The sequence below is a fragment of the Macaca fascicularis genome, chromosome 1, assembly GCF_037993035.2.
Source record: "Macaca fascicularis isolate 582-1 chromosome 1, T2T-MFA8v1.1".
In the NCBI taxonomy this organism is placed as follows: domain Eukaryota; kingdom Metazoa; phylum Chordata; class Mammalia; order Primates; family Cercopithecidae; genus Macaca; species Macaca fascicularis.
Genome location: NC_088375.1, coordinates 98,730,001 through 98,747,072, shown reverse-complemented (window position 1 = coordinate 98,747,072; position 17,072 = coordinate 98,730,001). Strand labels below are relative to the sequence as shown.

The 17,072-nt window shown below is 41.4% G+C and overlaps 1 protein-coding gene across 7 annotated transcripts in view; it reads left to right on the top strand.

Annotated features, from left to right (window-relative positions):
• The window catches only part of NOS1AP (carboxyl-terminal PDZ ligand of neuronal nitric oxide synthase protein), a 325,570-nt gene that overhangs the window by 272,643 nt on the left and 35,855 nt on the right, over window positions 1–17,072 (top strand). For all 7 annotated transcript variants that reach the window (XM_065543084.2, XM_065543083.2, XM_074038868.1 and 4 more), the window contains one exon: window positions 9,748–9,889. In XM_065543084.2, coding sequence (XP_065399156.1) covers window positions 9,748–9,889 — 142 coding nt within the window. The remainder of the gene's footprint in view (window positions 1–9,747; window positions 9,890–17,072) is intronic.

Below are 17,072 nucleotides of genomic sequence, written 5' to 3'. Positions count from 1 at the left end.
GAACTTCATTTTATGCATCTTTTATCTTCAGGCCTCTTTAATAGATATGTAGGTACCTTGTCAAGTACCTTGTCAATAACACATGCCAGGCTCCAGATTTACTGATAGGTGTCCTATTCCGTACCCTAGCTCCACAAAGAGAATTATGCTTTGTTAACTCAGCCTCTTCCTCTATGGAGATTTGTGCCCTTACCCACCCTGTTCCAGGCTTTTTAAATGCAGATCATGGAGTTGGATGAAAAGTGCTACAACTGGAAAGATGGCAGGAATAAAAGAGTAACTCGCCAGACTTCACATCTAGATAATAGTATAGCTGAGAGGGAAAAAAACATAAATGAGGCTAAGTCAAGCTGCATTAAGGAACTGATAGAAAGGGGAGTAGGAAGAGGGAGAGAAGGAAAAGCCATAGGCACTGGAGATGAGAAAGTTTAGGGTTTGGGAGAGTGAAAGGCTCATATGTGGCCTTGTGTAGGGGACCTGGGGAGGAGAGAAAAGGAAATACGAAGTGTTCCTGATCGTCATGAATTGGATCATCTGTAATGTTCTTTGACAGATGCAACAAAAGACTGGAATTCCCTTTTAATTCATTTTGAGTATTTGACTGTGCTTCTGACTTTAGTTTTGTACAAAGACTGGACCATGTGGACCTTGGAATTTATTAGCGTTACAAATAACACATAATCATTTGCCAGGTTCTTTAATAGTTAATCTTATTTAATCCTTATAACACATTTGTAAAGAAGGTAAGACATGTAATTTTCCCTTCCCAATTTTACAGATGAATAAATTGAGGCTCAGAGAGATTAAATGACTTGTCTGAGTTCTCATGAATAGGTGCTGGCTAGAATAGAACCAGGAAGACATGCAGGACAAAAGAATTTTGAGCAGGAAACCTAGGTAAGAGGACCATTATATTATATTTGCCTTGCCATCAAATCTAACGTAGCAATATGGACACAGTGGGGGCATCCACTTCTGACAAAACCTGAGTTTAAGAGCAGTGCTCACTTGGAACTTTGATCTTGAAGTGAAGCACAGAATGGAATTCCCATTATCCGTAAAAAGGAGTAGTCATCTGGTTCCCTGTCATGTCAGCTTGCAGCTCTTACAGCGAATTCTGATATCTAGCTCTTGTTTCCTATACCCCTTTCACCCTCACCTCCTGAGACCCTAGCTCTTCATAGAGTTGGTTCTCAGGTCCTTTCCTGGCCTGGAGCCATGCAGCTGAGGGGATTGTTTCCAGTCAGCCTGGACGTTGAACCCCGTTGCTGCTGAGCTGTAGGTGGGAAGGCCAGTTTCCAAGCTAAGAAAGGGAAGTGAATTGTTCAGCGAAGGATGCCAGAATTGGGGAGGGCTGGGGAACACATCTGCCAGGTTTTGCTTGCCCTCCTGCTTAGCCTCCAAACATGGTGATTTACGTTTTTTATAAAGCACTTGTAATGTCAAGAGATAATGGTTAACTTGGGAAGGAGTTTTAACTGGCAAATCATAGGAATGTTTCAGAAGTGACGGGCGATGGGGAAAGGACTGTAGAGGACATGTGTGTTGCGGAGATGTTGCTGGGTCATTGGAAGTCAATAGGGAGGCCTCTTGACCGGAAGCCCGCAGATGTGGATGTTCTCCAGAGCCCTCCTGTTGGTCATAGTGTGTAGAAAAACTTTGTCTGAGATCCTTGTTATGTCGGGACTTTGGTTATTGCTGTTTCACATCACATCATATCACCTGTGTATATGCCCATGGCACATTTCTCATGACCTCTAATGAGATGTCATCATCACCCTACAGTTCACATGGGGAAAGGGTTACCACCTCTGTTGGTTGAGAATATGGGTCAGGTGTCTCAGCTTTCCTGGTTGAGGGCCTCCCTCGACCTTGCTCCCTGCACAGCTATTACTCTGTACCTGTGAATTCCTTGGGCCACTCACACAGATAGCCAGTGTGGCTCCCACCTTGGGAGTTGTATCCTTGAGCTAATTTTTTTTTCAACTGGGCTTTCACCAGAGGCTAGATAGCAAAATATTGAAGGAGTATAACATACCTGCTATGCTTCTATACTCCAGATTATCTAAGTTCCAGCCTCATATTACATCAAATAATAATATCTAACCTGTTTTGATTAGTTGCTATATGCCTGAGACTGTTCGAAGCTCTCTATATGAATGATCTAATTTTATTCCCACAGCAACCCTGTGAGGTAAAATGGTGCCTTAAGGCACGTAATGTGTGTAAAGACTCAGTAAGTAATGGAGTCAGAACTGAACCCAGAGGGTCTGACCGTGGAGCTCACACTCTTACCCACTCCATTATACTTTTGTTGTTGGCTCATGAAGAAGTTATGTAACTCAGAAGTTCCTTTGTTTTCCAAGACCCATTTGTAACTGGGTTCTGCTGTAATTATTACATGGGTATGAAGAGCTTCTTAACTCTGAATGGCCCAAATCACTTTAACATAGATTTTCCTTTTTTCCTCATAATATCCTTGTATGGTTAATATTGACTCAATTTTGTACTTGAAGAAAGAAAAGGCCCAGGGAAGTAAATCACCCTTGGTCACACAGCGAATCAGTGATGCCACTGAGATTAGAAACAGGCTTCCTCCTTCCCAGGCCAGGACTTTGAATGCTAACCCCTGTTACACAAAACTGATATGAAAGATACGTGAGCCTTTCTGGACTTCAGTTTTCTCTATCTGTCAAATAAGATGAAAGACATCTCAGGAATGCTGATTGTTGTGTGTGAAGTGACGTGATCTTTAAGGAACAAATTCTCTATGACTGGGGAGGATTGTCAGGGTTGTGGCGGAGGGACCCTAGCACTCTTCAGACCTGTGCTAGAAAGGAGGGATGGGAGTGGGTCTTTTCCTCACTGTGAGCATCCAGTGGAGATGCTTGCTAATAACATGGGCATTGCTTGTTTCCCCTCCTTGGGGGATATAATGATAGTATTCATTTGCAGGGCCTTTTGCCTCTGGAGAAGCCTCTTGCATGGTCTCTTGACCTCTCCCGTGGAGTAGATGTCATCCTCCTGTCATTTTCTCCTAGCCCTAGGAGTATATGGCTGTCTGCCCTGATTACCAGTGACTGCACTTATTAATGCCTCAGTGCGTGAAGTGCTGGTGATTAACAGGAGCTGCAGGCATCTCCCCATTATCTTCATGGGCAGCTCCTTGAAATAATTTTGCCTGCAATCACAGCTCAATTGGTTTGGGTTAGGAGAAATAATTTCCTCCTATAATGCTGTCACTATCAAATTGGAGGCCACAGCTGTGAAGTTGAACTATCCTTTAGAGGTTGCAATGGATTTTGAATGATGATGACAGCCATGTGCTAAAGAATAAGTCACTTGCCTGGTCAAGCTTATGAGATGAAAGATAGGAAAGTTCTAAAGTTAGGGAAGGAGTCTGTTTTTTATACTTTAGGTTGCGTTGGGAAGTCAAAATGCAGGAATCATGGGTCTCAGAACTCATCTAGTCTGAATCACTCTCTTTATGGATGAGAAAATCAATACTGAGAAAGGTGAATTAACTGTCCACAGTCACCCAGTTGGTTCTGACAGCACTGGGATTGTAACTCAGATTTCTTTTCTCTAGGGTACTATGTTTCATGGACTAGCAGAGTAGAAGGAAAAACACAGCTATCTATTGGAAACTTTAAGATGCAGTATGTCCTGTCAATGTAGAAAGTCACACCTGCTTTGAAACTAAACTTTCCTTATACCGAGCAATATTCTGATGTCCAAGGCATCACCTCAACCAAATTATATAACCGAATCCATTAAATAATGTGTTGGACAAAAACCTAACCCATCTACCATTTTAGAGCCTTAGTACTGTAGATCCTACTGTGTATAGAAGTCCAAATATAAATGTATGTTCATGCTTTGGCATTGTAAATTCCATAGATTAAGATCATTTGATAGATATAAGCTGAATCTTTTACTAAGATTCCCCCCCCCCACCCAAAAAAATACATTAAAGAAACATGACAGTCTGTTCTATTTTTGTTGAGATTCCATGGCTGTTAAGGTCAAGATAAGGACATTATCTTTTATTGCTGTGATAGATGAGAATTATAAATCTGTGAGCTGACCTCATGGACTTCTGTTCTCTAAAATTCAGAACCACTTGTCAGTCAAATTTGAGTACTCAAAAGAGATGGGGGAGAGGAGGAGTGGAGGAGGGGACAGGGGAACAGTAAACTAGAGAGCTGGTAGATCATTAAAAAACCTTACCTTCAAGATGTGTGCCCCCATTATTCTCTTTTTTCTCCTCTTATTATTGTCATTGTCATCATCATCTTCATCTGGTATTTTGTACTTATACTCTCCACTTGCTTATCTGATGACTCTTAATCCTCTTTGTAAGTTGTAAAGAGAGAGCTTCTTCCAGGACAGTGAAATTCAGAACAGTGCCCAAGATTATTTATCAAATCAGCTACAGAATATGACTAATAAGAATCAATCTTTACATGTATATAGCACTTAAAGATTCCCAAATTTTATAAGACCAACCAACTACAAAGTCACTAAGAAAGAAAATAGAAAATAAAATCATGGTCTATGGCCATACCACCTTGAATGTGTCTGATCTCATTAGCTAGGCAGGGTCGGGCCTGGTGTGTACTTTGATGGAAGAAAATAAAATCATGATTGACTATAATTTTTCTATGGGCCAGTGAGGTACAGGAATCAACCTTTCGATTTATGCCTTCCTAAAGCTACCACTGTCAGCTTTTGTTTGCTTTTGGGTGTACAACCCACAGTGATTGCAAATATAGTGTTACTTTCATGACCATTGCTACAGTTCGTCAAATGTTGACTCCTGCTAGGTATGAAGTTGATACTCACATTAGGTGTACTGAGGAGAACAGCTGTTCATTGCATTTGGACTTAACTTTGGTTCTGGTTTGAGGGATGTCCTAGGGTTGTGGGAGAAGGAGCTGTGTCAGCGTGAAAAGATGGGTGGTTTGAAGAAACATTGCTGTGCGTATAAGGTAAGTGTATACAGTTCTAAGCTTCCTTTCCCCCTGTATTTTAACAAAATTGCCTGTAATTGACACTCCCATGAGCTTCAGTGCTCTCCATCTGGAGCTAAGAGCCACTCTGAGGTTAGACATCCCTTTCCAGCTTTGAAAACATCAAAGCAACAATATACAGCCTAATCTTGACAATGAAGAGCCCACAAATGCTCTGGGGCTACTAATAGAAAATGGCTTTTGGACGAGAAGATTTGATCCGTGTGGCAAAGCACTTTTAGGGGCTTATGTAAAACTAACCTGGATTTATACAGAAATAATGCAGTATAATGATGCTTTAAAAAAAAAATCTAGTAAATTCCAGAGAATGGCCAGATTTTGGAATTCAAAAAGGCTGCCTTCTCAATGTTCCACTTGTTTACTCTTTGTACCTCACTGCCTTCAATCTTTAAACCTCCGCCTTAGTCTCCAAAGGCCTGTATGTCGTCATGAGGTGGGAGCAACTGCTTCACTGTGATCTAGAAGACCCACAGACAAGCATTCATAAAAACTTCTGGAAGGGACTCTTTTTAAAGCTGCTGTTTACCAGAGTTCTCCCTCTTGGGTGAAGACATGGCTAATTAACAATAAAATCCCAGCGTGTATGATTCTTGCATTTCGGGGTTGAAGGCAAAACCAGTTTTCTTGCCCAGCAGGCCAGAAAGTGGGGTAACTAAGTGGGGTGGGCCTAGCAGGCAGGAGCCAGCATGGTTGTGCAGAGAGCAGATGGTGAAGACACAGCCCCTGCCAGGCACAGGCTGCCTCTACTGACCACCTTTAAGTAATCACCTCCCTAATGAGGTCTCCATATAGAATCCTCTAAAAGTAGACTTTTTAATGGTGAAGCAAGGAGAGCCTAAAAGGTCAAGGGACATCAGAACTCACATAGCCGTTTATGAGTACAGTGAGGAGCTGTTTAGCCCCTTCTGACTCCTGGAGTGGTAGATAGGAAGGGCAATTCTTTTATGTGTATGTATGTAGTCATTCTGTAAAACAGTTAAAAGTAGCTTGATTATGTGTTCCAGTGCAGAGGACTCTTTATAAAACATGCTACTGTGTCCTTTTACTGTGAATAGGATTGTAACTTTCACATTAAAGGAGTAAAATAAAGGATAAATTAAACCATTTTATTTAATTTATTAATTTAATTATTAAACTGTTTACCATTCAGTGTGCAGATCTAGAACTCTTAATGCAACAATTTCCTCACATATAGAAACTATCATACTACTTCAGACCAAAGATCCATTTGGCTCAGGAATTTTCGTCTGATGCTATGGTGGAGGCTATGCTATCTGCTGCACAGCCTTTTGGATGTTAGCATGCATACATAAAAGGTGATTCCCTTAGTCACTTAATGTTTCTATTATGATAAAAATAGTTCCACCTTTCCTGCACTGCTTTTTCTTTTCTGTCTTAATTGCCTCTTGGCGCAGTGAATTCCATAGTCAGGATAAAACATTTCTTGAGCATTTACTGTATGCCAGGCACTGTGGTAGGTGCTATCATATATTCAGTTTTTCAGTGCAATTACAGAAATACTATAGAGAACAACTGATGGAGGGAGGATAGGAAGGAAATGGGAGGCTGAAGGATGGGATGCCCTTTCCAGAATGGGGAAGGCAGGACCAGTAAACCTAAAGTCTGCATTTTCTACTTTTTCGGGGGAATCAGGTAGAGATTAGGGTCAGCTGCTAATGCTAGTTAAAAATACTAGTGAAATGTAAAAATGAAGTGTTATCAATATTAAGCATTAAAACCAGCCCACTTCCTTATAGCCACTTTGGGCTTATAGATGGTTGAACATGTAAGTATGTTCCACATGTTTGTCCTTGATAAAGGTGGCAAAATAAAGATTTGAGCTGGAGTCTGCATCCTTAAGATGCTCAGTTCTGAGCATATCCCATCATCCATTGTCATCTTGTGATGCCTGAGAAATACAGGTCCTCTGTGAAGTCATTCTCCCACCACCTTTATCCTCTTATTTAAATCTGAGGGATTCCTTCCAAAGATAAATTTAGAAATTGGATTCCTACCCCTGTCTAATCCCATAGATCAGGGACATTTGTTTGAGGATCTTTAAATTTTTAATATCATCTTAAAAGCTGGTTAAAGGAAATATCTGTGATTTACAGAGATGATGGAATTTGTAACACGTCCTCCTTAGGAAAACCTGAGATGTTATAGGAACAAACTCAGTAGTGAATTTGGAATTTCCTACATAACTGTATTTTAAAGGGGGAAGCTGGGTCTGTACCCTAGAAATGATACCGATGGGAAAAGACTAACTCAGTCTTTACAGATGTTTATTCAGTATGAGATATCTGGGTTAATTCATGTAAGAGAAGAAAGTATGGAATTAAACACTTAATCTCTACACATCATTTGGACTTACATTATTTTATTGTTACAACCTAAAACATTTACCTTTTTTACCTCTTGTAAGATACCTGGGGGAGCAAAATTCCCAAAAGTCAGAGAAGAAAGTAGAGGAAAGTTTCTGTATAGTGGACCCTGGGTATACGTGGTAGGCAGAATAAAGTCATACCTAAGGTTTAGTAAACTAGTAATGAGCTTTGCTGGAGATTATTAACCATAGGCAGTCTGCTCTTACTCTCATAAAAGGAATAGGAACCAAAAGGTCTCAAGGCCTAGGGGAATAACACTTTTGGACGTAGAAGCCTTTTCTTCTCCCTTTTCACCTGAGAGTTAAGCTTCCTGGCACAGCCTCCTAAGCATAGCACAGCTTGATGGCTAACGGACATGTAGAATGCTACATTTATTAGCTTCCTAGCCCACATTTGTTAGGGACTGTGTCTTCTAAATCACACCTTTTTGTGTGCTTTGGGAGTGGGAAGTGTAGGGGCTTCTTGCTTAGGACTGATGCCTACTGCTTCTCAACTTCCTGTGCAGATAGAAGAGTCATCTCTTACACACTGTAGGCCTACAGTATGAGAAGGGGCCTAAGCCTGTCTTGTGGACACAGGAGGAAATTAAGGGTAGACATAGAAAACAAAGGTTCTGATTCACCACTGGGTGATGGTGGACCCCACAGAAGTTACCCATCTCCTCATGCTTCGCTTAAGGTTCTTATCTCCCAGAAGTGTCAGGATGCTCCAGGTGAGAGACCAATGGAGAATATCCCTGGAGTTAGTATAATGGCTAAGAAAGGTTAGAGCTGTGAAACAATTACTTCTAGGAGGAGATTTGAACTGAAGAATATAAGGAGCAGTAGAGTTGACTTGAGATCTCAAATTGACATGTAGATGATAATCAGTCAAGATGCCTTTTCACATTTATATGGATGCTCTGGCCTGAAATAAACAGAAGGAACATAGAAATGACTCCAGGCTTGAGGAAAAGCAATTTTAGAAGTTATACCCAGCAAAGAATGGACTACAGCAGTTGTTCCATACACAGGGTTCCAAGGTCCCTAGGAGTTCATGAAGATAGTAATGAGAAAGATGAACTCATTGTAATATGAGCTTCATTTATGCATTTCATATTACAATTAGCTGATCTTTTTTTTTTTTTTTTTTTTTTTTTACTACCTTCAACAAGGCCTTCTAGGCTTATCAAAACACTGGATATGAGTTAGGTAATGTAATACCAGCTACCACATGCTAATGAAAAGCCCTACTTGATTGCTGCCATTACCTGGGGGGGTTGGATGTGATTGATGGACTATATGATGTCAACAGGTGGCCATGGCTGACCTGAAGTGAGATCATCCAAAACATGATTAATGCTAGACTTGAGTATAGGGTGACAATCACAATTAGATTAAATTGTAGCCCGTGGTGGTGGGATGCTTGAGGTCCACTGAAGTAAGAGAAGCAGTGTGCTGAGCCCTTCCCAGCCTGAGCTCTGAAACTCTAAATAAACCACATCACTCATTTCTGTCCTTGAAAGAAAGAAAAAGCTGACATCATCAAACCATAATCAGTTATCCACCTTTGAGGCCATGCCCTGGAACCCCTGCATGTGGCTCTTCCTCACAGTCTGCATGGGTGGCCTAAGACTCTACATAAGGCTTCCTGTCTCTCCTCTCCTAGTTAAACGGTGGAATACTGGGAACTAGGGTCAAGTTCCCTTCTTGGGTTCTTAAAACAAGAGATTAAATACCAAAAGAAAAGAAAGGAAGGAGCCACAGGACAGACACAAGCACATGAGGTCTTTGGAGTAAGTCTGGGCAAGGCTCACCTTAGATTTAGTTGGCTGCCAACTAGTAGTGTTCCAGAGGAGCTGGGTGCTGAGCTTTCATTGGTTTCTGCTGTTTAGGCCATGGCTTCCAAGCCTCATGTTACCACTGCCCTTGCTCTGTAGGAGGTCCAGGAAAACTCAACATTTGCAGCAGCATTCAAAAAAGAAAAAAATGATAGCCGAGTTCCTCTTAGTTTGATGGACCCATTGAACATTTGATCATGGTTGGCAAAAGATTCTGAAGCATATTGACTACTTGTGTTACCCATGGGAGGGAAGAATTGGGGCTAAGTCCATAATTGGCATATTTGCTATCTGTCCTTTCAGTTGACTGATTATTTCAGAACTGTGGTGACAGTTTCTGTTTTCTGGAGTATTTCAGGAAGGGAAAATGTCTTTTCACTCGTTTGTATGTGCATATCTGAGCAACTTTAGATTTTTCTGTCTCTTTCCTTTGCTGCTGCATGAGTTTCTGTCCACATGCCCCTTGCACATCCTCACCCACCCTGTTCTTCTCCTTTCTCCTTCCCAGAGCCAAGCTATGAGAATTGTTCGGACGGTAGGGCAGGCCTTTGAGGTCTGCCACAAGCTGAGCCTGCAGCACACGCAGCAGAATGCAGATGGTCAGGAAGATGGAGAGAGTGAGAGGAACAGCAACAGCTCAGGGGACCCAGGTAGGTACCGCGGCTTCTGCGGATGTGGGTCGGGAGGCAGTGCACACAGTAGGCTCCGGTGGATCGCTGCCCCGAGCCCCGGGCTGTGAACTCATTTTAAGAAACATTTTATTTTTTCCGTTTCTCTCTATATTCTAGATTCTCTTTAAGGAACATGTATTACTTTTATAACGGAAATTAAAGATGTTTAAATTATTAAATAAGGAAGTATTTAAACTGGATATCAGGGAGAGGTAGAGCTGCTATGCTCCCAAATCTGACTTCAAAGAAAATTTCAGTAAAAAAGCACCCCCATAAAACAAATTACAAAGAACATAAATTTATAATTACCTAGTTTGTTTTATTAAATTTCTAACTTCTGTAGTTCTATAAGCCCTCAATGTGGATAGTATTTTAATATCCCCAACTTTCAAGCCTCATTAAAAGTCAGGAAAGAAGCTGGGCGAGGTGGCTCATATCTGTTAATCCTAGCACTTTGGGAGGCTGAGATGGGCAGATCACTTGAGCCCAGGAGTTCAAGACCAGCCTGGCCAACATGGCGAATCCCTACCTCTACTAAAAATACAAAAATTAGCCAGGTGTGGTGGTACATGCCTATAGTCCCAGCTACTTGGAAGGCTGAAGCAGGAGAATTGCTTGAACCCAGGAGGCAGAAGTTGCAGTGAGCCAAGATTGTGCCACCGTACTCTAGCCTGGGCTACAGAGCTAGACTGCCTCAAAAAAAAAAAAAAAAAAGGAGACAATAAATGTGAAAAAATGAAGTATGGGCAAGAAAAAGAGCAGGTAAAAAAAATATATTGCTTGTGTTCATATTTAACATGGGAAACCCAAGAAAATAAACTGAGAACTATTAGAAATAATAAGAGAATTCAGCTAGAAAGTCAAAGTTAAATAAAACATACAGATATATCTGTGATTTTCATATATTCCAAGAACAGCTGGTTAGAAGTCATAGTGGAGGAAAAAATCTTTTAAAATAACAATTAAGAAAATAAGATACTTATGTTTCCTCTGAAAAAAATCTTAAACAAATGGAAAGGCATGGCATATTCTTGGATGGGAAAGCTCAATGTCATAAAAATGTTAATTCTCCCTTTGTTAATCTATAAATTTAACATGACAATACAGATTTCTAACAGCAGAAGAGGCACCACAATAAGCTACAGTATTCAAAACCCATGGGATATAGCTAAAGCAGTGCTCAGAGGAAAATTCAAAGGTTTAGTTATTTACATTAACAGATGACAAATCATGAAAGTCAAATGAATTAAGCATCCCACTCAAAAAGTTAAAAAACAACAAAAGACACCCTAGCCTGCAAATGGCAGCATTGCAAGGTGGCTCAGAGAGAAGACCCTTGCTACGCATTGTAGCTGCACCAGTCGCTGCCTGTGCAATCTTGGGCAAGTTCCATAACCTCTCTGAGCATTAGTTTACTGTTTACTCTTCTGAAAAACAGAAATAGCAGTACTGTGTACTTCAGAATTATTGACATAATTAGATAAACTGATACTTTTAAAATGCCGAGCCTGGTGCTTGGCACAGAGTATGCACCACATACATGTATGCTATTATTATTTTTAAGTAAATATGTGAAAATTTAAAAAACAAGAATAGAAAAAAATTCTGGAAAAGATGAATGATAGCAGAGGAGGAGTGGCTTTCTACTTATGAAAAGACATGATAAAGCTATAACAGGTAAAACTGTGCTTATAATAGGTAAAACTCATGTTCAAATAAGTGCCCGAATGGATCAGAATAGAAACTCATATACAGACCCAGATGTGTTTGCAAATTTAGCATATGATAGAGGGAGAATTCCTATGGAGAAAAATGTGGAAATCCTTATTAAATTTGAAAATTCATATGCCTTTTGACCCCCAAATTTCCTTCAAATTCGCTTCTAAGAATTAATCCTAAAGGTAGACCCATACAGGTATGAAATGATTTTGATACAAGGTTACATAGCAAAGAATTTGTTATAGAACCAAAGGATCAGAAACAGCAAGAGGAGACTTTTAAATAAATTACAATATGGTATGAATAATGGAATACTGCACAACCGTTAAGAAGAATGAGTTAGTTCTCTATGAACTGATTTAAAGCCGTCTTCAAGATATGTTGCTTACTTAAAAACGTCAAAGTTTGGAATTGTGAAAAAAGGAAAAAAAAATAGAATTATGGGTATGACATGCTACCAATTGTATTAAAAATGCATAGGTTTAAATGTGTGCGTATATGTAGGTATATATGTGTACACATGCAAGGACACACACACATGTCTTATGCATGGAATATCTCCAGAATAGTACACAAGAAACTGGCAACTGTGGTTCATCCTGGGAAAAGGAACTGGGTGGCTGAGGTGGTAGGAAGATTGACTTTTCACTGTGCTTTTACAGCCTTTATACTTTGGATATATATTAGTTATAAATCTTCAAAACCTGACATTATTTTCATCCTAGTGCTCAGTTTCTGTGTGACTACAGGGAATTACTTTACTTCTCTTTTGGCTTACTCATTTCTGTTAAGTAATGACATTCTATTACTAATGACAGCATCTCAGTGATCTTGACTCATAAAATATGATCACACAGATGGAGCCTTGCATTTTGTCATGTACCCTTGGCCAGTCTCAGTTTATAGCAGGCCATAGTACTAATGTGACGTAAACCTTAAAATTTTTCCATCTCTGTGATCTAGGGCTTAGAGATAAAACAAAGAGCTAGAGGTAGACTTTGGCAAATATTTTATATATCTCCGCTGGTCAATTTTTAGAGCGTAATGGTGACAGTTTCCTATAAACCTAATATGGAGGACACATCAGACCTCTAGCTGGTTGCTTAGCTCAAAGAACGAGGCCAATCTGCTCATTTCTGAATTGGAGGATTTGCCGTAAGAACTGCTAGCTGGAGAAGATTGAAGTCTTACATTGTTAACTCTTCTTTGGTCATGTCCATGCCCTGTTGGTGGCCTAGTTGGCGGAGAGCCACATCCTAACTCTCAAAAGCTTTTAAACCCACAGTCACATTGGCAGCCAGTATACACATGTACAAAGAAAGGTTAACCAAAAATGGAAACGGTATTTTCTCCAATGAAGACACCTATTCCTGGAGTGAAAGGGGTTGGACACAGAGAGGGTGCTCAGAGGTTGAGCGTTTGAACACTTATTATCACAGAACAACCGTCAGAGGAATTTAATCTAATCTCCAAGTACTTAATCAGAACCTGTCACTCAGCTGCTGGCCACAGAGGTCAGGGTTATATGGTCTGGCCAGGTGGAGAGAACCACCTGGATAGCATTTTATGTAAACAACACCAAGGGCTAGATCTTATTTCCCTTTTGCAGCGATAGCTGCTCTCGCCTGCCACTTCTGGCCCCTGCAGTAGTCTGCTGGGTGGAGTGGGTTTGATGTGATTCACGATTCCCTGGGGACTCAGTGGGGATTCCATAAGGATCACTTCCTATCCTTTTCTTTCTGTCTTACCTCCCTCACTCCTCCCTTGTTCCCTGAGCTCTTTCCTGCCCTGAACATATAGTAAGTAGCATGGACTTTTCAGCCACAGTCAACACTGTTCCCTCTGCCACGGGTCCCTGCCTTCACCTCCATGCAGACATCTTACTCATCCTTCAAGCCCAGCACTGTCTTCTGGGAAGCCTGACTTTCAGCTCCCACTCTCATTCAGAAAATTTAAACCCTTTTTTCTGGGTTCCTGTGTTTTCTTCACTCCTGGCTGATGCCGTTAACATTAACATTTAGTCCACTGTGTACCAGACATATAGCATAGTGTCCTCTGTCTTTAGTGGAGTGTGAGCTCTGGCAGGGTTGGGACTTCCTAGCACAGTAAAGACTTGTTGAATAAACTGACAAACACAGTCAGTGAGTGTGGCAAGGGGTACATATGTTTTAGTCATTGTCAGCAAGTGTTTGTTAAATGCTTACTGTATGCCAAAATGAACAGAGATTAAGTAGAGATTTCAACTTTTAAGCGACCCCTTTTGACGAGGAATGATGACACTTGGTGTCAGGGGAGCAGGTAGAATTGAGGTGAGACTGGGAGGCTGAGCAGAGTATTGATGAGAAGGTGGTGACAGTGACCATGGCTACAAATAGAGGCCAGCGTGGTCCCACTCCTTGATTGTAACAGATGGTCAGCTTGGAAATAACAGGCATACCAGCTATGCTTCTCTCTCTTTTATATTACCTTTTTGGAGATAGTTTTCCAAAATCACATTACTAAACGTGAGACCTCAGCTGCTTGGCATCTTCCGTATACTACTCTTCCTAAGAAAAATGGAATTGATATTCTACATGAGGAAACATCTGGGTCCATTCTAGGAAAGCCCATCAGGCCCAGTATAGCTTCTTCAAGGTTTAAGATGTCCAACAGAGCGCTCCTCTCTGCAAGGAGATCAAGCATGGGCTGGATGTGTTAAATAATATGGGCCTCCCTGCAGAGAAAGGGAGACAGCAAGGGCTCTGCCCTGCTCGTGTAGGTGAGGAGAGGGCCTGTGGGGTGATGGAAATTGTTTAGGGACATATAGAGCAAGAGAGAGACAGAGAGAGAGGCCAATTTTAAAGAATTGGCTCATGGGCCTATAGAGGCTTGGTAAATCCAAAATTTGTAGGAGAGGCAAGGCAGGCAGGCTGGAGATCCAAAGAAGAGTTGCAGTTTGAGTCTGAAGGCCAGCTGCTGGCAGAATTCCCTCTGCCTCCAGGTAGGTCGGCATTTACTCTGTTAAGACCTTCAACTTGGCTGGGCGCGGTGGCTCACGCCTGTAATCCCAGCACTTTGGAAGGCTGAGGCGGGCGGATCACCTGAGGTCAGGAGTTCAAGACCAGCCTGACCAACATGAAGAAACCCCGCCTCTACTAAAATTACAAAAAATTAGCTGGGCGTGGTGGTGCATGCCTGTAATCCCAGCTACTCAGGAGGCTGAGGCAGGAGAATTGCTTGAATCCAGGAGGTGGAGGTTGCAGTGAGCCGGGATCACACCATTGCATTCCAATTGGGGCAACAAGAAAGAAACTCCATCTCAAAAAAAAGAAAAAAGAAAAAAGACCTTCAACTGATTGGATGAGGTCTTCCCACGTTATGGGGGAGTAATCAGCTTGGCTCAGACTCTACTGATTTAAATGTTAATCTCACTTAAAAAAATACCTTCACAGCAACATCTAGAATAATGTTTGACCAAATACCTTGGTACAGTAGTGGCCTAGCCCAGTTGACACATAAAATTAACAGCCACAGAAATGAAGAGACAGAATGGCACGATGGAGAGAGAGTTGGAGCTGTGGGTTAGAGAAGCCGCTGAGGGCTTGGGTTCCAGCACTGGAACCACTGGGACTTGAATCCTGACTCTTCCACCTTTCAGCTGGCTAATCCTCAGCAAATTTCATGCTGTCTCTGGAGCTTCGTTTTCTCATCTGTCTGGTATTGTGAGAGAATGTATGTAAAGCAGCATAGTGCCTAGCATATAATATGCTCTCCATAAGTACCCACTGTTTATCGAGTTTTCTAATGTTATAAGTACCTACCGTTTATTAAGTTTTCCAATGCGGACTCCAGAATACATGACCTCATCTGTACACTGAGAGAGCTAGACAAGGCCTCTCCAGTACTGATTTTATAATGGGTCCAAGTGAAATGATTAACTGGACGCCCTCTGGTTATTGTGTAGTGCCAAGGCCATGAGGCTAAACATACTTTGAGTCTGAACATTTGGAATTAGCATTTGGTTCTGGGATTGGAAATGTTTTCTTATCAAGGAAGGCTGTTTACTGCCTAGCCCATTAGTCACTTCCTTTTTACAGCCCCATATGCGTTTTCACTGTCTATAAACTGCTAGGAATGTGTTTCTTCTTACTGTAAATGCTTCTCCCAGAGCATTTTTGGCTCTACTAAGATTGTTGTCTAATGGGGCACCTTGAGCGCCTAGAGTGGAACTGTTGGCTGATGTTTTTTTATGAGAATCTCACTTTCCATGTTTGGGAGCTTTTCATTTAGTGCAATGTTTATCTTTCCAGTGGAGATATGTCCAGTGACATGTCCACCTGACATGTCAGCAGACCCTCCATTGTGCAGAGGAAACATGTTTACTCCGAGGAGCTGGAAAGCGCTGTATTGTCACGTCTTTTCCTTGTTTTGCTTTCAATGATGTTGCTCACTTTCATTGTGTGCCTCATCCCTCTCTGCCTCTTTGTGCCTGTCTTTCATTCCTCCCTGTTCTTACTACTCTTCCCTCCCTGGGGGAGTTTTATCTTTTGTATCATTTGGCAGCAGCTGCCCTTGGCCATCCCTGGGACTCTGAGCCAGGTGGGGCCACTGGCCCTGTGGCACTTGCCCTGTTGTGACCTATACTGCTTCTCTCACTCCTCCTGGAGAGGGTTTCCTGGGAGAGATCCTGTTCCCTTGGAGGTGACCCTCCTTCCCCAACTGCAGACAGTCCAACATGGGAAAGGACCTAGAGCCTTTTGGTAGAATAGACCTTTTTGAAAATAAAACTTTTTTTTTTTTAATGTGAGAAAAGCACCTAAAATCTACTCTCTTAGCAAAGATTGTGAATACGATATTGTTAACTAAAATCCTCATGTCGTACATTAGAGTTCCAGCCTTATTCATCCTACATACCTACAACTTTGTATCCTTTGACTTACATCTCTCCCTTCCCCCCAATTCCTGGTAACTATCTCTTAGGGTAGTTATGATGATACATCAGTTAATACAGGTTGAGCATCCTTAATCTGAAAATCCAAAATCTGAAATGCCCCAAGATCGGTAACTTTTTGAGCACCAACATGACACCACAAGTGGAAAATTCCACACTTGATACCTTTGCTTTCTGATGGTTTCATGTACACAAATGTTGTTTCATGCACAAAATTGTATAAAATTACCTTCGGCTATATAAGGTGCGTATGAAACATAAATGGATTTCATGTTTAGACATGGGTCCTATCGCTAAGATACCTCATATATATGCAAATAGGGAACTCTAACATCTGAAACACTTGTAGTCCTAAGCATTTCACATAGCGGTACTCAGCCCATACACATAAAACTAGTGCAGTGCCTGGAGCATCGTAAGTGCTGTTTAAGTTTAAGCTGTTATCGTTGCGGTTTCAAGGCAAAAAGTGGCCATTTCAAGCACTTTGGGACTGAGCTTGTAACTCCTTACTCA